Here is a 26,079-nt window from a genome sequence, read left to right as displayed (position 1 = left end):
ATTTTTTTTTTTTTTTTTTTTTTTTTTTTTTTACTTCTGTGGTTTCTTTATTTTATTTGTTTTTATTTTTTTATAGCACATGTTCACAGTACATAATGATTACATTCCTGGTGGGGAGTTGGTACATGTACACAGCACATCTTAATTCCCCCCTTCCATCTCCTTTCATTCTTCCTTCCTCCTCCTTCCTTCTTTTGATTCCCTTAATTTTATAGGAAGAATAAAAATAATTTGGATATTTGTCTTGTTGGGCTTTGGCAAGATAAGATCTGTGATTCATGAGGTTAAACTATGAGATTACTCTTTTTTTATGGTTTAAAAATATCAGGAATTTCATGTTAACCTAATATGAGCAAAAATGATATGAATTCCTTACCTTGATAGTTTTATCTAATTTAAATACCACTTTTTAAAAATTTGTTATAAATAATTTATAATTTACAAATTTATAAATCACTATAATTGATAAAGCTTTTTCACATTGTTATTTGGAAAAATATTCAGTTCTTTTTAGTAAAGATTTTAGATATATAAATTTTTTTATGTAATTATATGACGCTTTCAAAGAGAAGTTTTTGTTTAGTTTTGTTCTTTCTGATATATTTCAATATGTAATTTTATGGTACAGAGCATGGGTTTGAGCTACTGTGAGTTACAAAAGATAGTTTGTGCCTTTGTAATATTTATACTACAGTAGAACTGCATTTTTGAAATGTGAAATTTGTAATCTGTTTGGATACTAATAAGATTATAAGTAGACTAAAAAGCCTCTGAAATTTACTTTAAATTTCAGACTTTAATCTTATAGTCTAATCAGATTTTCATATAATTTATAATTATTAAAATTGGAATGATTTTCTTCACCTTCTACCAGAACACACTCACCCTAATTTATTTTTAGCTAAATGATACACAGATGACAAACTGTAAAGGTGTGTAGTAAAACTGGTTTTTATGCGTGACTTGCAGAAGTAGTCATTTTATAATTAATTGTCTCCATATGTGTTTTTAGTTTTGTTTTTAGCTACTCAGCTAAAACATTTACAATTTTTCAAAAGGACATTTATTTAAAATTAGTTTACCTAAAACTTTCAGCAAGCATTAACATTTTGTTTTTTATGATATATTTATGAAATAACGAACTTGGCTTCTTTTAGTTTGAGTGGTGAAGCAGAATTTATTCTCCTTATGTTGTATTACAGTGTAAAACAATTTGTGAGTTACAATTAGCACACCTTGAAGCAGAATTCTGCTGAATATTAACTGTATAGTTTTAGTGGTGCTATTTTGTTAGCTTTTTTTTTTTTTTTTTTTTTTGACAGTTCTGGAGATTGAACCCAAGGCCTTTGCACTGAGCCATATCCTCCAACCTTTTATTTTCTGTCTTGAGGCAGGTTCTCACTAAGTTGCTGAGCTGCACAGGCTACGCTTGAACTTTTAATCCTCCCTTCATATCATTCCAGGCATGTACTACCATGTCCTGCTTTGTTAGCCATTTGTGTTAGAAACTATTATAAGAGAATTAAGGTGATCTACACTTTCATCTGTGAATAGCAGTAAATCTCAAGAAATGACTTTGAATCTTTTTTTTTTTTTGTAGCTATCGTTATTAATTATGCAAGTGAAGTGCTTGACAGCTGAACTCAGTCAGTGGCACAAAGAAACACCTGAAAGTAAGTAAGATTCTTAGTTTTGGGGTTCTATTTTTATAAATAAATTATTGGCAAATTAATGATGCAAGAATTATAAGATCCGTTTGCTCTTCTTGAAATTGCCTTAATTCCATTTATGCTAGGAAGTCATTCCATTTTTCTTTTAACATGTTATTTTGTTATTACTCTAAATGAATAAATCTGTCTTACCTAGATTATAGTAATCTTTATTATAGATACTTATTAGTCGTGATTTTATATCTTCATAGGAATTGCCTTTTATTCAGTAGAAACTAAATTGTTTATGCGTGAAACTTTCCTAATGGAAAAGTTATTTTATTTTAATTGCTTCTTTGCATAGGGGCTATATAATTTTTATGTTGTCTCTCGACTCGTCTAGCTGGAGCCAAATATATTTTTTTCTTTTGGTTGAGAAAGAGAAGATGGCTTTAAAATGTATAGTTGTAATACCTACGTTGTTAGTTTATTTATTAGTTTTTTGACACAGGGTCTCACTATGTAGTTCAGATGGCCCAGAACTCACTATGTAGCCTAGGCTAACCTCGAACTCGTGGCAGTTCTCCTGTCTCAGCCTTCTTAGTGCTAGGATTACAGGTGTGTGCCACCAAGCCCCGTGATTTTTTTTTTAATTATGAAAGTCTAAGCTTCTCATATATATTTGTATCTGGTTTTCATATAGAAATTTCATATAGGATTACACTCTTTTTTTCCATACGTCTTCCTTCTTTCCCTCTGCTTCCCTATAATTCCTTTCTCTTCCATCCTTAGGCTCTTTTGTAGGATTATCATTCTGTACTGAAATTATTGACATTTCCCAAAAAGCAGTCCTAAGCTATCTTCTTTTTTTTCTCATTTTCGTCCTACACAGTTTCATCCACATTCTTTGTGGGTTATTTTGTTATTGTTTTGTTTTGTTTGAGACAGTAGTTCAGGCTGGCCTTGAACTCACTGGGTAGTCCAGGCTGCCTTGAAATCATGGTGATCCTCCTGCCTAACCCTTCTGAGTGCTAGAATTACAGGTGTGTGCTACCATGCCTGGCATCATCAGCATTCTTTAATTACTCTGTTCATGCTAATATTCATCATTGCTCTACATCTTAATTACTACCTGTTAGCTGTTAGTCTTTTTTTTTTTTTGGTACTGGAAATCGAGCTCAGGCCCTTGCACTTGCAAGGCAGGTGGCAGAACCACTGAGACAAACCTCCTGCCCTGTTAGTCTTTAATCTAAGCTTTTCTGTTAGATACAGAGTCGAAGAACAACAACAACAAAAAACGTATGCGCACTTCAGGAAAAAAAAGAAAAAAGAAAATAAATATTTTAATACTAAATTTATTGAGATATCATGAGATTAATTAATTAAGTTACCTTTGGTCTCTACAATTACAAGAAGTGCTCAAAATGGTGACCATTAGCTTCCAGACATTCATTAGTATAGTGAACTGCTGCTTGGGTAACTTGGGTCAAAGTGTACATTGAGATTGCTGCATATGCAGTTTTAATTTCTTCTTTAAGGGCTGACGGTGTAATGGGTTTTCTACAATATACACCTGTTAGGGTCCCCCACAGATAAAAGTCTGCAGGTGTTAAATCAGAAGGATGTACACCTTATATAGGTTTTTCTGTGTATAGGTGTGTATACTTTTTTTTGGTGGACTCCGTATAGTTGTATGTAATTATAACTTTTTAAAAATTGTCTTAAACTATATATCCTGTTGCCTTCTCAGCAGTATACTTGAGTATCTCAAAGGTTGCTCGTCCTCAGCTGTTAAAATGTTTGTGTTTTTCTGAGGACTGTGCTAAGCTTTATTCACTTCTAACCCTATATGCTCTACTAGCACTATATTTTCCGCTTCTGCTTTTCTGTCTTACATCTTTATTGATTTCTGTAGCAGTTTACTAGGGCTTAAAGTACCGTAAACTGTGGCTTAAACAACAGACATTTTCTCACAATTCGGGAGAGGTTTAAGATCAAGATGTCAACAAGGTTTCTTTCTTTTCTTTCTTTTTTTCTTAAACCATTTTTGGAACTGGTTGTTAAACCTGGTCTTGCGCATGCGAGGCAGATACTCACCACTGAAGTACATCCTCAGCCCTTTTTTATTTTGTTTTGAGATGATAATTCACCACGTTGCCCAGACGGGCCTCAAACTTGCAATCTTTCTTCCTTCGCCCTCTGAGTAGCTAGAATTATAGGTATGTACAACTATACTTGGCTAGGATTGATTTCTCCTGTGGACTCTCCTTGGATTGTTGATGGCCATTACAGTAGTCAGCTTTCTATTACTCTAATAAAATACAAGAAAATTGTAACAAAACTTTTTTAACTGATGGTTGTAGAAGTTCCAGTTCCAGTCTGAGATTGGGTGGGCCTGTTCTTTTGCTTCTGGTAGGGTTACTGGATTGTAATGGTGGGGAGTATGTAATTGAGCAAAGAGAATAGACAGACCCCTTCATTGGGCTTATTTGGCATACTCCCAGTGACCTAAGGGTCTCTCATAAGAACCCACCTACCTTCCCATAATGCCATACTGGAGACTAACCTTTTAACACATGGGGAATGTTAGGGGGACCTCATCTAAACCATAGGAGCTGTGTTCCACCTGGGTCTTCTCATTGTCTTCCCTCTGTGCCTGTTTCTTTTTCTTTCTTTTTTTGGTACCCGAGATCCAACTCAGGACCTTGCACTTGCAAGGCAGGCACATTGCCATTGAGCTAAATCCCTGACCCATGTGCTTCTCTTTCTTAATGTCAAAGATGCATTCATGTTGGAATATGGCCCAGCCTAGTGACCTCATTTACATGTAATTACCTCTTTAATCATTGTCTTTTTATGTTTTGGAGGTTGAACCTATGGCCTTTGTACTGAGTTACATCTGCAGCTGCCTTTTTCTGTTTTTTGTTTACTTTTCTTTTTTTGAGACATTGTTTTCCTAAGTTGCCCAGGCTGGGTTTACACTTGATCTCAGCCAAAAGGCCGAGAAGCGATCCAGGCTGGGTTTAAAAGTAGGATCTTCCTATCTCAACCTCCCAGAGTGCTGATATTACTGGCCTGTGCCACCATGCCTTGCCAATTACTTCTTTACCCAATTCTAAGTACAATCACCTTCTAACGTACTGATGGTTAGGCTTTTAACATGTGACTTTGGATTTAGAGAACACAATTCAGTCTTTAAAACTTCCAAACGTATATATTCTTTCAAATCAGACTTCTGCATCATCAACTCATATCTTTGTCTCTTTTAGACATTTTTTCCAAAATATTCTACAGATGCCATAGATTCATTAACTGTTATCTGTCCCCTACCCATTGAATAGTATCTGTTTTATCAGCTATAAATTTGAGTTATCCTAGAGTCTTCCGTTTTCATATTTCATGAATAGCACTAAATATTGAACCCTCAGGTTTACTTATCTCCTGTCTGCTGTATTATGATAGGAGTTTTTATGTCTTATCCACAAGGTTTTTTTTTTTGGTAGCAATTTTCAGTCTTAGAGTTAAGAGGGTGATATAATGAGTCCCAGTGTCCTTAAAGACCAGCTGCCACATCAAAATTTTCTAATCTTGTTTTGGGACTTTTTTTAGGATGACTTAAAAGAACAGATATTGATTATCTCATGGTTTCTGTATATTGGTATTTATATAATATAGATATGTGTGTCAGGCATGTGGACACAGCATAGCTGGGGCCTCTCTTTAATGATCTCAAGGTTACAATGGTAAATTCTAATTTATTTTATTTTTTGGTGCCGTGGTTTGATCTTGGGACCTTGCACTTTGCAAGGCAGGCGGTAGAACCACTGAGCTAAATCCCCGGCCCCTGACAATGGTAGATTCTAATTAAAGACTTTACTGAGAAGTTTGGATCTACTTCCAAGATTCCATCAAGTTGTTAGCAGTATTTTCTTGGGATTGTTTGATTCATGGTTGCTTTGGACCATATTTTTGTTCTTTATTGTTTGTTCTTCCCTCCTGACATTGTGAAATTCCTTCTATTATTTCTGTAAGAACTTCCTTTAGCCATTTTTCTTATGTTTGGTCTACTACTGACAAATTCTCTTAATATTTCTTTCACTGACAGTGTCTTAATTTCATTTTCATTCCCTAAAGGATAGCTTGACTGAATGTGTAATTCAGCATTATCTTCTTTAGCACTTGAAAAATACACTTTTTTTCTGCCTTCTTGGTTAGTAATGAAAAACATAATACTGTCCTACTGATTTTTCCCGCATAGGAAAAGTATTGTTGTTTTCTGGATGTTTTTTTCTTCAGTTTTTATTTTCTTATTTCTTCAGTTTTTAGAAGATAAATTATAATACATCTTGGCATGGATTTCTTTAAACTTATTCTGTCTGACATAGTCTTACATTCTTATGTGAATTTATGCCTTTGGCATAATTTGAGAAATCTTCAGTTATTATTTGTCCACACTTTTTTCCAACTTCCTCTATAGCTTTGTCCCTCTCCTGAAATTTTAGTAGTGTCATTTGTTATAGATACAGAAGTCTCTGAAGTTCTGTTCAATTGTTTTTAAAGTTTTTAATTGTGCCAAGATACACGTAAAATTTATTCTCATAACCATTTTTAAATGTGTAATTCATGGAGGGATGTGGGGTGCCTCCCACAGCTGCCTCTTCCAGGCCCTTTCTTCTGGGGTCTCCTTCTGGTTCCCACCGCCCTCCCTTGACCCATTACCCACCCCGGCCGCTGCCTACCTATCATGACATCAGGCCCGCAATAGTCCAAGGGCTTTGTCTGAGCTGCTGGGACCTGAGGACCATTGAAACATGATGGGACTGAGCACACGCAGACACTGAGGGCCAGGACAGCATGGACCATGGCGCTGAAGTGGATTAATAAGGAACTTAGTGATTTGGCCAATGGCCCTCCAGCACAATGTTCTGCAGACCCAGTTGGGGATGATACATGTTCCATTGGCAAGCCACAATTATATCAGTGGCCAGTTGTGTATTTTCTTTGAAGAAATGTTCTTGTTTTCCTTCTCTTTATATTCTGGTTGGTAACCCTTTGTAAGATACTTGATTTGTAAATAAATATCTCTCTCATTCTGTAGCATGTCTTTTTACTGTGTTGACTGTGTCTTTAGATTCCGAAAAGTTTTAAATTTTGATATAGTCCAATTTATTTTTACTGTTGCCTGTGGTTTTGGTCACTGTCCAAGTAATTATTACTAAATCCAATGTCATAAAACTTCATGTTTTTTCTGTGAGAATTTCATAGATTTAGCTTGATGCATTTTGGTCTTTGTTCAGTTTTTTTTTGTTTGTTTGTTTTTTTGTTTTTTTTTTGGTACAGGAGATCGAACTCTATGAGAACAGATATGTGATTCTATTCCTTTAGTCTGTATTTCTTTTTTTTTTTTTTTTTTTTTTTTTTTTTTTTTTTTTTTTTTTTTTTGGTACTGGGTATTGAATTCAGGACCTTGTGCTTGTAATGCAGTTGTGGTGCCACTGAGTTAAATCCTGGGCCTTAATTTATATTTCTTATTTGCATTCCAGTACCAAAGTATTTTGTTAACTATAACTTTGTGTAGTAAATTTGAAATTTGGAGGTGTCAGGCTTTCACTTTGTTCTTTTTCATGATTGTTTTGAGTGTTTGGGATCCCTTGAGATATGATATAAATTGTAGGATGGATTTTTCTGTTTCTGTGAAAAAAAATCCTATTTTGTTGGAGATTGCATTGAATCTGCATATCTTTTTGATTATTATAGAATCTGTTTTTTGTTTGGTTTTTTTGGACTCAGGCCCTTGCACTAGCAAGGCAGGCTGAGGAACCACTGAGCCAAATCCCCAGCCCTTATTATGGAATCTTATTAAGTTAATTTTCTAGTCATGAACATGGAGTGCCTTTTCATTTTTTTCAGTAACATTTTGTAGTTTTCAGCATATAAGTTTTTTGCCTCTTGTATTAAATTTATTATTTGGGTACTGAATATCAAACCTGGGGTCATCCTACCACTAAACTACATTCCCATCCCCTTTTAAAATTTTTATTAGAATATGTGCTGCTGAAGTGAGCAGTAATTTTTTATTAGAGACAAGGTTTTTGTAAGTTGCACAAGTAGATCTTGGATTCTCCTGCCTCAACCTCCCATAATATTGAGAATGTAGGTGTGCACCACCACATCTGAGTAGATTTATTTGTTCTTAAATAGTCTATGCTTTTTTTGTTTTGTTTGTTTTTGTTTTTTTTTTGTTTTTTTGAGACAGGGTCTCACTATGTAGTTGAGAATGACCTGGAACTCACTATGTAGCCCAGGCTGGTCTCGAACTCACAGCAATCCTCCTGCCTCAGCCTCCCAAGTGCTGGGATTACAGGCATGTGCCACCATGCCCGGCTTATTCTATCCTTTTTGATGCTGTATGTCAGAAAAATTTTAAATATTATTTTTCTTGTTCTCGTCATCCCTTCACAGTACCACTGAATGGATAGGCTGCTTATATGCCTGATACCCACCTGGCTGCCATGTTGGGTGGGATTTTAAAATTTTTATATTCTTAATATCTTTTATTATGTTTGTTGAAATGGTTGTTTGAATGAATATTGAAATGCTATTCTTAACCATTTCTGGCAAAGAGGGAGATTTTTTTCAAAATGTTGTATTTAAGTCTTTTCAATTGCATTTGTTGAAATTATTTAGTTAGTAGTTGCATGTTTTCTGTCACTGTGACAGAATAACTGTGATAAACAACTTATAAAAAGGAAAGGTTTATTTTCATAGTTTTAGGAGTCAGTCCATGCTCAGTTGGCCCCATAACTTTTGGGTCTGGGGCAAGGGTAACATCATGGTAGGAGCAGATGTTGAGGGGACACTGCTTTCCTGATTGTAATCAGGAGGCAAAGAGGAAGGCAGGAAGGAATTGGAGTCTTCATATTGTCTTCAGGGGCATGTCCCAGTGACCTGACTTCCTCGACTAGGCCCAACTTCCATTTTAGAAAGACACTATTTCCCAATAGTGTCGCAGGCTGGCAAACAATCCTTTACTACATGGGCCTTTGGATGCTATTTACTCATTTCATAGCAGTAGTTATTCTAGGGTTCCCAACAATCAAGTCTAACACAGGCTAATGAAGCACATGTAGAAAGTCTTTTCTTGTTAAAAGGTTCTGAGATAGCAGACACCTTTGAAATCTTTCAGCAGTGTACGTATCATTTGTGAAATTTCAAATAGCACTTAATTATGAAAGTACACTTTTCTTGTGTAAGGATTAAACATTTATTAATTTTTCTACACAAAGGTTAATATTCATTTTTATTCACTGGTAAAACCTATAAAAAAGTTATATCTTTTGCTGTTTTTAATTCATTGGACATAGGTATGTTTTGAGAAAGGAATTTGGCATGCTGTTCTAAAATTCAAAATACACACTTTCTGTGACATTCTATTTCTGGGAATATGTTCAATAGAGATGAACAAGTCAATACATTTGATTTACTGTACATTTACTGGGTTCTTGTTTCTTGTAGTTAAAAACTAAGTGCAAAGTTAATGTTCATTAAGTAGAACAATCAACACAATGTTTTCACTGTGAAATATTATGCATTTATTAAGATGACAAATTAGACCTATACAAGATGAATAGAATGAAAGGGTTTCACTGGTAGTTTTATTACATGGAAGCATGATAGGAATAATGTATGATGGACTCTTCTAAAAGCAACAATGATAATAATATACCTTATGTATACCCGTGATTGCTTATATATACTAAGTATGTAGACATGCATAGAGTCATGTGAGTATAGAGAAAAATGAACACTAGATTGTTAAGGTTGCTTTTTAGGACTTGAAAAGCAAAAATGTTCAAAACAAAATACACAAATATGGTAATGTTTATATAAAAGTATATAAAGTTGATTATATGTACAAAGAAGTTAAATAAAATTGCTTGTAATCCCAGCACGCTGGGATGCTGAGATAGGAGGTGGCAAGTTTGAGATGAGCCTGGACATGGAGGATTGTATCTCAAAAAGTAAAAATGCCTAGGATTATATCTCATTGCCAAGGTCCTGAGTTCATTCCCCACAACTGGAAAAAGAAAATTTTGAAAAATAAATGTTTAAGTAGAAATTCTAGAACATATAAGTGGAGATGGATGGAAAGGATTACCTTACAAAACTACAAAACTGAGTTACTGAGAATTAACTAAATCTGTATAATTTTGTTATTTTTTTTTTTTTTTTTAGTAACTCCCCTGACTGAAGATGTTCTGATAGCATTAGGGAAAGAAGAGGTAAGTCATTCACCAATTTTAATAACTTCAAATAATTTATATCTAGATCAGTTTTAAATTAATTTTTGACATAGTAAGGTAAAACCATTCAGAAATCATGTTATATTTTAAATTGTTATTTACTTATTTTTTTGAACTGAATATTTCTAAAGATTTGAATTTTGCAGTTAATTTTTACATCAGGACTGTGACAGAAAGTTGGTACAGAGAACTAAGAGTGGTACTATAACAAATACTGAGAAATGGAACCTTTTTGGGAACTGGGTAATGGGAAAGGGTGAAGAGTTTTGAAGTGCACCCTAGAAAAAAACCAAGAATAGACCTTTTAAGGCAATTCTTTCGGTGACTCAAAAAAGAAATGCTAGAAAGAACCCCTCAGTTTTTTTAAAAGTATGCCTGTATATTCCTGAATAGAATGTTGGTAGAAATATGCACAGAAAAGGCCATTCTGTTAAAGTCTCAGATGGAAAAAAAAAGTCTCAATTGGAAATAAGAAGTATGTCTCCAAAGTTAGAAAAGGGAAAATTACTATGTTTCAACTATCTCTCACCTTTCAATACACATTGAAACATTGAACATAGCACCATTGATCAAAAAATATATAGAGATTTATTTCTACCAGAAACCAGTTCTCTGGCAGATTCAACACAGATGATTTTCTAGCATTCATCAGCTAGGTATTCTGTAATTCAGTTCAGCTCTGTATCAGGAGATCGAGTGACATCTAGAGGTAGCATCAGATCCTTTAGTTGCGTACTTCAGATGACAATTGCAATTAGGTTTCACTTATACTTCTGACTCACCACCTATAAACTGGGGATTTGCAGGCTGGAGATTTGGCTCAGTGGTTCCACCACCTGCCTTGCAAGTATAAGGGCCCGAGTTTAATCCCCAATACCAAAAACAAAAACAAACAAAAAATTGGGGTTTTGCATGATCCCCTCTCTTGTATTCTTTTAATTTTCTGGAGAGGCTCACAAACTCAGGAATATGCTGCTTTTACTCATAAAGCAGATTACACAAAATAGAGATGGACAGTCAGATGGAAGGGATGCAGAGGGGGAAGCCATGTGGAAAGGTCCATGAAGCTTCTGTGCCTTCTCTGTGCCATCCTCCTGGGACCTCCCATGTATTCATCTATCCTGAAACTCCCTTGAAGCTGATCACATTCTGCCTTGCTGTCAGTCAACTCATTAGGATATAAATAGGTACTTAAGAAATTCTAAATGTTTTAGAAAGTGTATGCCAGAAAATAAATAAATAAATAAGTGTATGCCAGGAAATATATACATATATAAATATTTCATTGTACTGTCACTAGGTAATGTGGGTCCTTGCTTTAGTGGTAGTGGAAATTAAAACTGAAATGACAGGTAAAAGCTTTAATTAAGATCTAAGAAAAGAAACAGCATGGTACTGGCAAAGAAAAAGACCTGAGGATCAGTGGAATAGATTGCAAGATACAGAAACAACTCCAGACGTACTCAGCTACCTCATCTTCAACAAAGGATCCAATCATCCTCACTGGAGGAAAGATAGCCTCTTTCATAAATTGTGTTGGAAAAACTGAATTTCAACCTGCCAAAGATTAAAACTAGACCCTGCACTAAACTAAAATCCAAGTGGATTAAAGATTTAAGTATTAAAACAGAAACACTAAACTTGCTGGAAGATAAATTAGGCAGAACTCTTGAAGACATTGGCATAGGAAAAGACTCTATGAACAAGTCCTCAATAGCAAGGGAACAAGCAGAAGGAATCAACTGGGATCTCCTCTAATTGAAAAGCTTCTGCACTGCAAAAGAAACCATCAACAGAACTAAGAGACAACCTCCAATATGGGAAAAAATTTTTACCAGTTGCTCCTCAGACAAAGGACTATGATCTAGAATATATAAAGAACTCAAAACAGTCCCCCGAAATATAAAGACCCAATTCAAAAATGGGCATCTGAAATGAACAAACATTTCTCAGACAAAGAAGTAAAAGCACCAGGTAAATATATGAAAAAATGTTCCACATCACTGGTCGTTTGAGAGATGCAGATGAAAACAACACTGAGATTCCACCTCACCCCACAAAGAATGGCTGCTATCAAGAAATCAATAACAAATGTTGGCAGGACTGGGGAGAAAGGAACCCTTCTCCATTGTTGGTGGGAGTGCAGACTGGTGCAACCACTGTGGAAATCAGTATGGAGGTACCTCAAAGAACCAGGACTAGAGGTTCCATTTGACCCAGCTATCCCTCTACTGGGTATCTTTCCAAAAGAATTAAAATAATCATACCAGAGTGATGTATGCGCACCCATGTTTAAAGCAGCACAGTTTGTAATAACTAAAATTTGGAATCAGCCCATTTGCCCATTATTTGGAGACTGGTTAAAGAAGATATGGTTTTTCTATAAAATGGAGTATTACTCAGCCATAAGGCATGAGAAACTAGAGTCATTCATAGGAAAATGAATGTATATTGAGGCCATACTCAAGTGAAATAAGTAAGACACACATGTAAATACCGAATAGTTTCTCTGGTAGGAAAACCTAAAAGTGTAAATAAGATCCAAATGGTATAACTGACAATGTGAAATGGAAGAAAAGGGCTACAGGTGTAGGGGAAGTGGGAAGGGTAGGTGAAAGGAAATAAGGGAAAAGAAAAAATATGAGAAAAGCACAAAATGGAAACTATTTGTAAATAGGGGAGGGGAGGAGTGAAGAGAGGGGAGGGGGATGGGGAAAAAATGAGAACCAAGATCTGTCTTGTAAAGGTTCAAGGTCTGAATGATAAATCTAACTCTATTATATACTTTAAAAGTACCAATAAACTCAATGAGAAAAAATAATAACTCTGGCTTGAGTCATAGCTGGAGAAAGCACACTGATGAAAAGGATCAGACTGGCCAATTAGTGAAGCAAAGAGACCAGTTTATAGGATGCTTATGGGCGTTGGCATCTGGTTGACCATTACCCTCAGTTATGGTTTCATAGCTCAGGTTGAATCCTTATGTCAAGGGACAATGTGGTTTTCATGAGAGGAAGCTCAGTGACTTGAGGAGAAATCTCAGTCATTTAAGGCTCTCCTTGAATCCACAGTGACCATATGTTTAGGACAGCAGAAACTTTAGGGCACAGGTGTTCTCAGTCGTGAGGGGCAATGATAGGATAGGTAAATTATGATTTCTTGGTATCTTTAAACATAAATACAAAACAAATTTATTTTATAACCAGCTTTCACTTAATAAAGTGTGAACACCTGTTACCTCAGTAAACTCAGGTTAATAGTCTGATCTCTTAGTGACATAACTAATAATATAATCACTTCCATCCCCTAGTACTCACTCTTACGCTCCACTTTGCTTTACTTTCTTTCTCTTGTCTAATAGTCTCTCATTTTTTTTTTTTTTTTTTTTTTTTTTTTTTTTTTGGTATTGGGGATCAAACTGGGGTCCTTGCGCTTGCGAGGCAGGCAACAGAACCACTGAGCTAAATTCCCGGCTGGTCTCTCACTTTTATGGCATCTTTTTCAATCCCACCTATTAGAGAAAACATGTGAAACTTGTTTTTCTGAATATGGCTTATTTTGCTTAGCATAATGATCTCCAATTTCATCCATTTTTCTGCAAATAACATAATTTTTCTTTTAGTGGCTGAATAATGTATATATAACACATTTTTTTTTTAATCCATTCATTTGTTGATGGGCATCTAGTCTAATTCCTTGTTTTGGCTATTGTGAAATATGCTATAATAAACATAGGTGCTCTGGTTTATGTCTAAATGTCCCCTGCAGTCTTATGCACTCATAGGCAGGACTTTTGAAAGGTGATTGATTCTTGGAAAACTATAAATAAGTGTGCTGTTAGGAGATGGGGCCTGATCCTGAGAGGCTGGTCATTGGAAGTATGTATCTTCTATCCTCTTTCCTTCCTTTTTTCTCTGCTTCCTGGCCTCATCATTAGCAGCTTTCCTCTGATTAGTGTCTTCCAGCATGCCTTCCTGCATTGGAGCCAGCCAACTATGGACTAAAAACATGAACCAAAATAAACCTCTCCTTTAAGTTGCAGGCAGTTGTCAGGCATTTTGTCCCAGCCAGGAGGAAAGTATCAAAGATAATGGATATGCAGATAATCCTATATAGTAAGCTGTCTTTTAATTCCTTTAGGTACATATCAAGAAGTAGCATAGCTGGATCCTATGATAGTTTTATTTTTTAAGGAATATACATATTGATTTCTGTAGTGCCTGTACTAATTTACATTTCCATCAGCAGTGTTCCTTTTTCTTCACATCTTCACCTATATTTTTATATTCTTGATGATAGCCATTTTGACTGGGGTAAGAGAATCTCAGTATTTTTTTGTTTTTTGGTTTTTTTTGGTACCGGGAATTGAACTTGGGTTCTTGCGCTTGCAATGCAGGCCACCAAACCGCTGAGGTAAATCCCTGGCCCTTCAGTGTATTTTTGATTTGCATTTCCCTAATGGCTATAGATACTGAAGTTTGTCTCATATGCTTATTAACCATTTATACTGCTTATTTTGAAAAGTGTCTCTTATCATTTACCCATTTAATGTTTGGGTTACTTGATTTTTTTTTTTTGGTGGTGTTGTATGAGTTAGATAATAATCCTCTTGGAAGAGTAATTGGCAAAGATTTTTTTTCCCCCATTGTAGGCTCTCCACTCTTGGTTGTTTCTTCTGCTGTGCAGAAACTTTTAAATTTGATGTTCTCATTTGTTGAGAACATTTTGTTATTTCTGTGCTATTAGAGTTGTGTTCAGAAAGTTTTTGCCTGTGTGTAAGGTTTCAGGTGTTTCCTGTATGTTTTCTTCTAGCAGTTCAAAGTTCTAGGTCTTATACCTAAGTCATTGATCCATTTTGAATTGATTTTTTGTACAGGGTGAGGGACAGAGATTTAGTTTCAGTTTTCTGCCTATGGCTATCCAATTTTTCCAGCACCATTTGTTAAAGAGCCTGTCTTTTCTCCAATGTATGCTTGTGACTCCTTTGTCAAATATCAGATGGCTGTAATTGCATGGGTTTCTGTATCCTTTTTTCTTTTCCATTTGTCTGTGTGTCTATTTGTACTGGTGTCATGCTGTTTTGTTACTATGTCTTTGTAGCATAATTTGAAATTGTATATTGTAATGCCTCCAGCCTTACTTTTTTTGGTACCAGGCATCTAACTTGGGTCTTTGTCCTTGTGTGCCAGATGGCAGAACCACTGAGCTAAATCCACAGCCCAGCCTTGCCTTTTTTGCTCAGGATTGCTTTTACGATTCTGAATCTTTTGTGTTCTTTTGGCTAAAATCCAAATTTGGTACAGTGCCAACTTCTCACTCTTACTACTTTCATTTTAATTATTGTATAGAAAAAAAAATGAAAGGATTATATATTTAGCATTTCTTTAGTATTCTGTGATCTAACTATGGGAGTTGGTTGTATCATTGCTAAATTTCATTGATGTCTTCTATCCTTAGCAACTAATTGAAATACAACTCTTGTTTGATATCATTGGTAACCATTAGGCATCAGTGTTCTTTATCCTGTCCACCTCATACTTCTTTTCTCAATATTTTCAATATGTTTCAGGTATCAGGGGTCTTATATAGTAAGTTTCACTTGTGATTCCGGTTGGGTCAGGGTTTTTCTCAATTTACAAGTTAGGCCCATGGAACTCAGAAGAACTCTTAAACTCTTAGTTACAGTCTATTAAAGTGAGAGAACACAGATCAAAGTACAAAGGCACTTGAGTAAGTTTACAAGAAATTTCCCAGTGGAGTTACATGGATATGCTAATTCTACAGTTAGATGTGACAACTTGTGTAATGTGTAGTCAAGCAAGAAGCTTGGCCAAGTCTTGTTGCCCAGGATTTTTGTTAAATCATTGTATATTAATATAAAAATATATTAAATGCTATGTATGACTGTAGATATAGCGGAGTTGTAGAAACACCCTGGGTTCAATCCTTACTATGGGGTTAAAAAAAAAAATCTACATAAACCTCATGTACTATTGCTTAAATAATACTTAATAAAAATGAGCCACTAACAAGGACAATGTATGTCTTTTACATTTCCTTTATATGGGGTATCTTCTGGTGCATTTTACCCAAATTACCTTACAACAGGCTTTTTATACTGTATTACTTACATTTGTATGATTTCACGTAATGATGAAGTTTCACTGGTCTTTGAAAGTATTTGTTGAAACTGTCAACTTACACTTTTGACATTTAGAGGATTCTGTCCTCTAAATTCTTTCATGTGGCTCAACTGAAGTCTTTTAAACAAGTATTATGTTTAGGGAATTTCTCTACACACTGTTCATTTAAATCTATGAATAAAACTAAGACAAATAGGTTTTCCATAACCTACAGTGATGCCAGTCCTTCCACTATGCATTCTCATGTATTTTAGAGAGATGATATGATAAGGCTTTTGCCATTTATTTTTAGTGTTTCAGTTTTAGTGCTTCATGTATAGTGTTTAGTACCATTCATATTTAGTGTTTCTTTTTGTGTATTGGGCACAAGTTGCATGTATTCAAAGAGAAGTAGAATGATTTAAGTCTTTTCTTTATGTACCTAGGTCTTGCCACTGGAATTTTTTTCTTTTTTTGAAGGAAACTGGAGCAACTGAAGGTTTTTCTTTATTACTTACATACATGAGATTTCTCAGTGTGAATTCCTGTCTTTGATACAGGAACTAATGAAGGTTTTTCTGCATTGCTCACACATGTGAGGTTTGTTTCTATTATGTATCTCTTCATTTATTTGAAAAGGGCTGGGAAATTGAACACTACTGCATTGCTTATAGATAAAGTCTCCCCATGTGTACTTGAATGGAATTGAAACATAGGAAGATTTCCCACATTGCTTAGCTTTATGTGGCTTCTCTACAGTGTGGACTCTTTCATGAATTTGAAGGGTGTGGGAATAATGAAGGCTTTGCCTCTGTGCTTATATACATGGGTTTTCTCTCTAGTGAGCCATTTCATGTCTGTAAAGATGACTGGAACATCAGAAGGCTTTCTCATATTGCTTGCATTTATAATGACTGTCTCTAGTGTGAATTTGTTTGTGGAATATAAAGCAAATGCAGTGAATGTTTTCCCACAATAGTGACATACATAAGGTTACTCTCTAGTATGAATTCTTTCATGTACTTTAAGGTACATGGGATGTCTGAAGGCTTTCCCACATTATTTACACTCATAAGGTTTCCCTGTACTGTGAATCCTTTTATATTTCTGAAAGCTACTGGAGGTTCTGAAGGCTCTTTTAAATTGCTTACATTCATATGGCTTTTACTCCAGTATGAATTCTGTGCAGTTGAAGAGAAGTATGCCATGTGAATATTTTTTCATATTCCTTGCACACTAGGGCTTCTCACTAGTGTGAGTTCTTTCATGTAGCTGAAGAGGACTTGAAGACATGAAGACCTTCTCACATTCTTTACATTCATAAGGTTTCTCTCCGTTATGAACTCTTCCATGCAGTTTAAGGGAAGTGCAACATGCAAATGTTTTTCTACATTCTTTGCACACATAGAGCTTCTTAACACTGTGTGTGCTTTTTTATGTACAGGAAGAACACTTGAGAACCTGTAGGCCTTCCCACATTCTCTTCATTCATAAGATTTTTCTCCAGTTTGAATTCTGTGCAGATAAAGGGAAGTGTATAAAGAGAATGCTTTCTCCCTCTGCTCACACTGATAAAATTTCTCACCAGTGTGAATTTTTCATGCTTCATGAAGAGAATAGGAGTGACTGAAGACTTTCCCAAATTGCTTACATACACAGAGTTTCTCTCCAGTGTGAATTTTTTCATGTGTTTTTAGGCAACTGGAATATCTGAAGGGTTTCTCACATTGCTTACATTCATATGGTTTCTCTCTAGTGTCCTTTTAAGATTCTCAGAGCTCTAGGGAATAGAGTGAAGAGTCCTTTATGCTGCTTGTATTTACATGACTTCACTATGTTCCTGATTCTCATATGGTTTCTGTCTACTCTGGGGTCTGAGGGCCAAGTTTTGGGATTAATGGCCAGTAAGGACATCCTTACACACATGACTTCCACATGCATGTAGTTCAAATGTCTTATTTAAGTTCTTTTTTTTTTCTTTTTATTGAGTTTATTGGTGCAATCTAGGTCTACAATACAGTTACATTCATTACTGGGATCCTGTACCTTCACATGACAGGTCTTAGTTCTCATTTTTTCCCCTTGTCCCTGCCCTCCCTTCACCCCCTCCTCCCCTCCCCATTAACAAACTCTTTATTTCCATTTTTTCATTTTCTCATATTTTTTCTTTTCCCTTATTTCCTTTCCCCTACCCCTCCCACTTCCCCTACACCTTTACCCCTTTTCTTCCTATTTCTCACTCTTAATTATCCCATTAAGATCTTGTGTGCTATTATAGTTTTTCACACCAGAGAAACTATTCGGTATTTACACATGTGTGACTTATTTATTTCACTTAAGAGTATATCCTCAATATGTGTCCATTTTCCTATGAATGACTCTAATTTCTCATTCTTTATGGCTGAATAGTATTCCATTTTATAGAAAAACCACATCTTCTTTATCCACTTTCCAACAGATGAGCAGATGGGCTGTTTCCAAGTTTTAGCTATTACAAACTGTGCTGCTGTAAACATTGCTGTGCATATATCACTGTGGTATGATTCTTTTAAATCTTTTGGAAAGATACGCAGTAGAGGGATGGCTGGGTCAAATGGAACCTCTGGACCTAGCTCTTTGAGGTATCTCCATATTGATTTCCATAGTGGTTACGCCAGTCTGCAGTTCCACCAACAATGGAGAAGGGTTCCTTTGTCCCCACAACCCTGCCAATGTTTGTTATTGTGTGATTTCTTGATAGCAGCCATTCTTTGTGGGATGAGGTGGTATCTCACTGTTGTTTTCATCTGCATCTCTCGAATGACCAGTGATGTGGAGCATTTTTTCATATATTTACTTGCTGCTTTTACTTTTTTGTCTGAGAAATGTCTGTTCATTTCAGATGCCCATTTTTGAATTGGGTCTTTATAGTTGGGGGGTGCTGATTGTTTTGAGTTCTTAATATATTCTAGATCATAGTCCTTTGTCTGAGGAGCAACTGGTAAAAATTTTTTCCCATATTGGAGGTTGTCTCTTAGTTCTGTTGATGGTTTCTTTTGCAGTGCAGAAGCTTTTCAATTAGAGGAGATCCCAGTTGATTCTTTCTGCTAGTTCCCTTGCTATTGAGGACTTGTTCATAGAGTCTTTTCCTATGCCAATGTCTTCAAGAGTTCTGCCTAATTTATCTTCCAGCAAGTTTAGTGTTTCTGTTTTAATACTTAAATCTTTAATCCACTTGGATTTTAGTTTAGTGCAGGGTCTAGTTTTAATCTTTGGCAGGTTGAAATTCAGTTTTTCCAACACAATTTATGAAAGAGGCTATCTTTCCTCCAGTGAGGATGGTTGGCTCCTTTGTTGAAGATGAGGTAGCTGAGTACGTCTGGAGTTGTTTCTGTATCTTGCAATCTATTCCACTGATCCTCAGGTCTTTTTCTTTGCCAGTACCATACTGTTTTTATTACAGTGGCTTTGTAGTATAATTTCAGATTGGGAATTGTTATACCCACTGCCATGTGTCTGTTGCTTAGGATGGCTTTTGCTATTCTAGGTCTCTTATGGTTCCAAATGAATTTTTGGATTCTTCTTTCTAGTTCTGTGAAGTATAGTGTTGGAATTTCAATTGGTATTGCATTGAATCTGTATAGCAGTTTTGGTAGTATGGCCATTTTCACTATGTTGATTCTTCCTACCCAAGAACAGGGGATGTCTTTCCATTTTCTTATATCCTCTTCGATCTCTTTTTGCAGAGTGCTGTAGTTTTCAGCGTAGAAGTCTTTTGCTTCTTTTGTTAGATTGATTCCCAGATACTTCATTTTTTTAGGTGCTATTGTGAAAGGAATTATTTCCCTAATTTCTTGTTCAGTGAGTCTGTTATTTGTGTAAAACAAGGCTATTGATTTTTGAGTGTTGACCTTGTATCCAGCTACTCTGCTAAAAGTGTCAATTAAGTCTAGAAGTCTTTTGGTGGAGATTTTTGGATTTTCAATTTAGAGTATCATATCAGCAAATAATGACAGTTTAACTTCTTCCTTTCCTGTCTTTATTGCATTAATTAGTTTCTCTTGTCTAATTGCTATGGCTAATGTTTCCAGGAATGGTGATAGTGGGCATCCTTGTTCCTGATTTTAACATGAAGGTTTTCAGTTTTTGGCCATTTAATATGATGTTGGCTGTTGGTTTTTCATAGAATGTCTTTATTAAGTTGAGATATAGACCATCTATTCCAATTTTTTGAGGGTTTTTATCATGAATGGGTGTTGAATTTTGTCAAATTCTTTTTCTGAATCTATCGAGAGGATCATATGGTTTTTGTCCTTGACTTTGCTAATATAGTGTATTACTTTTTTTGATTTACATATGTTGAACCATCCTTGCATCCCTGGAATAAATCCAACTTGGTCGGGATGAATGATCTTGGTGATCCTCTGTATTCTGTTTGGTAGTATCTTATTGAGGATTTTTGCATCTATATTCATTAAGGAGATTGGCCTGTAGTTCTCTTTTTCAGTTACATCTTTCCCTGGTTTGGGAATCAAAGCGATACTTGCTTCCAGGAATGAATTTGGAAGTATTGCTTCCCTTTCAATTTCATTGAAAAGGCTGAAGAGTAATGGCAGTAGTTTTTCTCTCAATGTCTTGTAAAATTCAGCAGTGAATCCATCAGTACTTGGCGTTTTCTTTGTTGGTAAGTTTTTAATTACATTTTCAATTTCACTGATTGTCATTGGGGTGTTTAAAATGTTTTTATCTTCTTTGTTCAACTTCGGTAATTCATAAGTATCTAGAAATCTGTCCATTTCTTTTGTGTTTTTCATTTTATTAGAGGTCAGCTTCTCATAGTAGGTATTAATAATCCTATGGATATCTGTGGCATGTGTTGTGAGTTCGCCTTTTTCATTCCTGAGTGCATGGATCTGAGCCTTTTCTTTCCTTTTTGTGATAAGGTTTGCTAAGGGTTTATCAATTGTATTTATTCTTTCAAAAAATCAACTCTTCGATTCGTTTATTTTTTTGTATCATTTTCTTAGTTTCCATTGCATTGATTTCTGCTCTAATCTTTATAATTTCCTCTCTTGTTCGAGCTTTGGGTTTTTCTTGCTCTTGTTTTTCTAGGAGTCTTAGATTCATCGTTAGGTTGTTTATTTGATCTTGCTCTGTTTTCCTAATGTGGACATTCAGTGCTATGAATTTTCCACATAGAACTGCTTTCATTGTGTCCCATAGATTCCTGTATGTTGTATTGGCATTTTCATTTATTTGTAAAAACTTTCTGATTTTTCTTTCATTTCCTCTGTGATCCATTGATTGTTTAGGAGACTGTTGTTCAATTTCCATGTGTTTGTAAAGTTCCTACAGTTTCTTATGCTGTTGATCTCCAGCTTTATCGCACTGTGATCTGATAATATATAGGGAATAACTTCAATTCTTTTGCATTTATTCAAACCTGTTCTTTGAGCTAGTATGTGATCTATGTTGGAGAATGACGCATGTGCAGCTGAAAAGAATGTATATTCTGATTTTGTGAGTTGGAACACTCTATAGATGTCTACTAAGTCCATGTGTTTAAAAGCTTGGTTTAGTTCTAGTGTTTCGTTGTTGATTTTTTTGCCTGATGATCTGTCTATTTGTGATAGTGGGGTATTTAGATCCCCCACTACAATTGTATTAGTGCTTATTTGGTTTTTCATGTTATTTAATATTTGTTTTATATAGTTGGCATTTATATTTGGTGCATATATATATATATTTATGATTGTCATCTCTTCCTCTTGAATTGTTCCCTTTACAAGGATGTAGTGGCCTTCTTTGTCTCTCTTAATCAGTTTTGGTTTGAAATTTACATTGTCTGCTACCCCTGCTTTTTTCTGGGATCCTGTCATGTGGAGAATTGTTTTCCACCCTTTCACTTTCAGTCTATGGGCTTCTTTTTGCACTAGGTGTGTTTCTTGTATACAACTTATTGTTGGATTTTGCTACTTAATCCATTCTGCCAATCTATTTCTCTTGATTGGTGAATTGAGGCCATTGACATTGACTGTTATAACTGATTTGTACTGACTTATTATTGTCATGTTATTTTCCTTTTGTTGACTCTTTTCAATTTTTTGCCCTCTCCTTTTAGTTTCTTGCTTTGGCTATTTGATTTGCTCTGTTGGACCTCATGGTGTTGTGATCTTCATTGTCCTTTTCTAGGATATTGTTTAAAATTCTTTGTAGTGCTGGTTTAGTATTCATGAAGTTTCTCAAGTGTTCTTTGTCATGGAAGTATCTTATTTCCCCATCCATTTTGAAAGAGAGATTTGCAGGATACAGTCTTGGTTGGAGGTTGTTTTCTTTTAGGACTTGAGATACCTCACTCCAGGCTCTCCTTGACCTGAGGGTTTGTGTTGAAAAGTCTGCTGTGATTCTGATGGATTTTCCTTTGCATGTCATTTGTTTCTTTGTTTCTTTTCTCTTGCCGCTTGTAGTATTTTGTTCTTCTGTTGGGTTTCTGGGATCTTGATTATTATATGTCTAGGTAGAGATTTTTTTTGATCGTGGCTAGTTGGAGTCCTATATGTCTCACTTATCTGTATGTCAAATTCTTCCCCTCTCTTTGGGAAGTTTTCTGTCATTAATTCTGTGAACAGCTTTTTTAAGTCATTTGCATTTTTCTCCTGCTACTTCCTGGATTCCTGTCAGTCTTATGTTATTCTTCTTTGCATAATCTAGGAGTTGTTGGATTGATTTCTCATGATCCCGTACTGTTTTTAGGAGACCTCTGTTTTCAGGGTCACTGTCTGAGATCCTATCTTTTATATCTGAGATTCTATCTTTGCAATCTTTTATTCTGTTTCGTACGCTTTCAATAGAGTTTTTAATCTCCTGGATATCTGTTTAAATCTGTTTAATGGATTCCATTTCTTTCCTATGTTGGGCGTTCATTGTTTCCATTTCTTTCTTATGCTGGGCCTTCATGGCTTCTGTTATATTCCTGAGCTCATCTATTTTTTTGTTAGTTTCTCTTCTGGAGTTTCAAATCATATCTCTCATTTTGCTCACCATCTCTATGGTCATCTGGGAAATTATTTCTGTTTTGAATTTTTCTAGAGCTTGATTGATCTGTTTTGTTACTTCCTGTGCTGTGATTTCTGAGTGTCCTGGAGGTTCACTATCAGACTGTTAATCCTCCTTTGCCCTACTGTTTGCCATCGGTGAACTGGAAGTCTGTCTTTGTGGCAACTCAATCTCTGGGTCATTAAATCTTCCTAATATCGTTGTGTCCCAGCCTTTGATTCTCTAATAACTTATAGACATTCTCATTTTCATAATTGAGAAAGCAGCTTGTCAAATCAATCCCTATCCTTTATCCCAATCGATACAGGAACACAATAGGATCAATCACCACCCTTTATAGCCAGCCATGCCTCTGTGGAGTGCATCCAAGGACTGGCACAATCAGGGGATCTGAGAGCGGGGAAAGGGGGCGGTACTCAGCGGTGCTGGCGTAGCTACCCTTCTAGCGCTGTGTCCTGGGCGATCAATGGCGCCCACAGGAAAAGGCACGGCTACGCAGGCCCATAGATCGGGCCTGGACGGCGGAGGGAGATCTGAAGTCCAAGCCAGCTGCTTTCCCAAAACTCACCCTCCTGGTGCTGGGTCTGGGGCAGTTAATGGCGCCCACAGGAAGAGGCGCCACTAGGCAGGCCCGTAGATCAGGCCCAGATGGTGGAAGGAGATCTGAAGTCCAACTGTCTTATTTAAATTCTGACCTGGAGACTGAAGATGTTGAAATCTGAAGATTTTTCCACACTGACTACCTTCGTCTTTATATTCAATCTCCGTAATCTAAGTTGTACAGAGACCAGGTTCCTAAAGGTTTCCTGTGTTGCAATTCTGTAGAGATCCTTCTGGTAAGGACCATCACCTGGGTGAAGTTCACAGCCACATCCTTAAAGGTCACGGACTCCGTTTCCAATATGGGGTCTCTGGGGCTTCTATAGCATTGGGCTTGTATGTGGGATCCCCAGACAGGGACGAAGCCACAGGCAGTCTCTCCCATGGAGCAAAGGGCTGTGCAAGATTTTTAATGGGCATTAGTTACATGTGCATGCAGTAACTGTTTGACTCTAGTGTCGCCCCTATTCACCCCCCCAGCAAAAATATTCATGAGAAATCATAGTTAGCATAAACCATCTATTTAGACTGGTTCTATGTGACTCAAGGCTTTGGATATACAAAAATGCTTTTATCAGGAAGTTACTTCATCTTCCAGAAGCTGACCAAGAATGGCCTCTTGATAATGTAGAAAGTTTAAAAACCTTGGCTTGCTGAGTTAAACCTTTCTTTTTCTTAACATTGTCTTCTTAACTCCATTTATTAAGTTTTCTTTTAAGATTTGTTCTCAATTCTAAGAAATACTTGTCTACCTTAGGAGTCACAAAGATTATGTTATTGATTTTCTTGTAGAAGTTTTAAAGTTTTAGGTTTCAAATTAGGTATATAACCCATTTGAGAAAATGTTTGTAAATTATTAATAAAGGGTCATTTTTTTCCCCACATAGATGTTAATTCTTCCACAACTAATTATTGAAAAAAACTGTCTTTTCTTCTTTTGTTCCTGTCTTGAACATGGACTCTAGTGCACCCCCACTTATCCACATGTAGCTTTGTTCTAAAACCACCAGTAGATTCCTGAAATTATAGATAATGCTAAACTATATATTTTTTCTATATATGGCGTACATACCTGATCTTAAAGTTTAATATATATTATTTATTATAAGAGATCAACAACAATAGTAAGGTAGAAAGATTATAAACATGCTATAATATAAATGTGGTCTCTCAAAAATACCTTATGCTATGAATCTTATAAACTTCAACATATGATTTTTGGGGGGTGGGTGGTACCAGGGATCGAACTCCAGTCCTTGTGCTTGCAAGGCAGACTGCAGAGTAATTGAGCTAAATCCCTCGCCCTTTTCTTTTTTTTTTAATCAAGTCAGAATTTCTACTTTTTCACTTTGATAGCAAAAGCCTAGGAAATGTCACAATGTAAGATAACTTCTGCCCTTCCCTCCATTTAGTTCAGAATTAACTGGCACTGGAGGAATCAAAGCTCCCTCAAAGGTTTTTCTATAAAATGGAAAACTTCTCAGCCATAAAGAGTGAGAAATTAGAGTCATTCATAGGAAAATGGATACATATTGAGGATATACTCCTAAGTAAAATAAATAAGTCACATATGTATAAATACTGAATAATTTCTCTGGTGTGAAAAACTATAATGGTACATAAGATCCTAATGGTATATTTGCCAGTGTGAAATAGGAAGACAAGGGCTAAAGGTGTAGGGGAAGTAGAAAGGGTAGGGGAAAGAAAGTAAGGGAAAAGAAAATAAAAACATGAGAAATTGAAAAACTGTAAATAAAGTATTTTTAAGTAGGGAAGGGAGGAAGGGGTGAAGTGAGGGCAGGGGTAAGGGGAAAAAATGAGAACCAAGACCTGTCATGTAAAGGTACAAGATCTTAATGATTAATGTAAGTGTACTGTATACCTAAAATGTACCAATAAGCTCAATGAGAATAAATAAATAAATGAAATAAGTCCCCCCCCAAAAAAAAAAGTTTTGTAAATAAAAAGAACCATTGTTAGCTTGGGTAGAACAGACAAATAAATCTTAAAGGTAACCTCCCCTAACAAAGAACTGCATCCTGGTTGAAATTCAACTGCCTCACCACCATGTTTTGAATATCAGAAATGTGATCTGTGAAAATGCAATATAATCAATGAATAGGATCAAGGCTATAAAACCTTATAAAAGGAGTTGTAACCCAGTGGGTCATCAATCCAGGCACAGCTCATGAGCGATGGACCCTCGTCGATGAGTAAACTTTTTTATTTTACTTCTATTCTGCTGCCTATGTGTCACTTGCCACTTCCTTCCATAACAATTTAAGTGTTTCTCTTTGGCATATCCCAATTGCCAATATCGCTTTCTTATGTTTTGGACCATTATTAAGTAAAAGAAGGGTTACTTGACCA

The 26,079-nt window shown here is 35.8% G+C and overlaps 1 protein-coding gene across 1 annotated transcript in view; it reads left to right on the top strand.

Moving 5' to 3' along the window:
• The window catches only part of Cenpk (centromere protein K), a 47,436-nt gene that overhangs the window by 9,542 nt on the left and 11,815 nt on the right, over positions 1-26,079 (top strand). The window contains exons 4-5 of the mRNA XM_010637244.3: positions 1,601-1,673; positions 9,885-9,931. Of these exons, the coding sequence (XP_010635546.2) occupies positions 1,601-1,673; positions 9,885-9,931 (120 nt within the window). The remainder of the gene's footprint in view (positions 1-1,600; positions 1,674-9,884; positions 9,932-26,079) is intronic.

Source organism: Fukomys damarensis, unplaced genomic scaffold, assembly GCF_012274545.1.
Source record: "Fukomys damarensis isolate Sample0158 unplaced genomic scaffold, DMR_v1.0_HiC HiC_scaffold_1, whole genome shotgun sequence".
Taxonomy (NCBI): domain Eukaryota; kingdom Metazoa; phylum Chordata; class Mammalia; order Rodentia; family Bathyergidae; genus Fukomys; species Fukomys damarensis.
The sequence above is the reverse complement of the archived record's forward strand: the minus strand, read 5'-3'. Positions and strand labels throughout refer to the sequence as shown.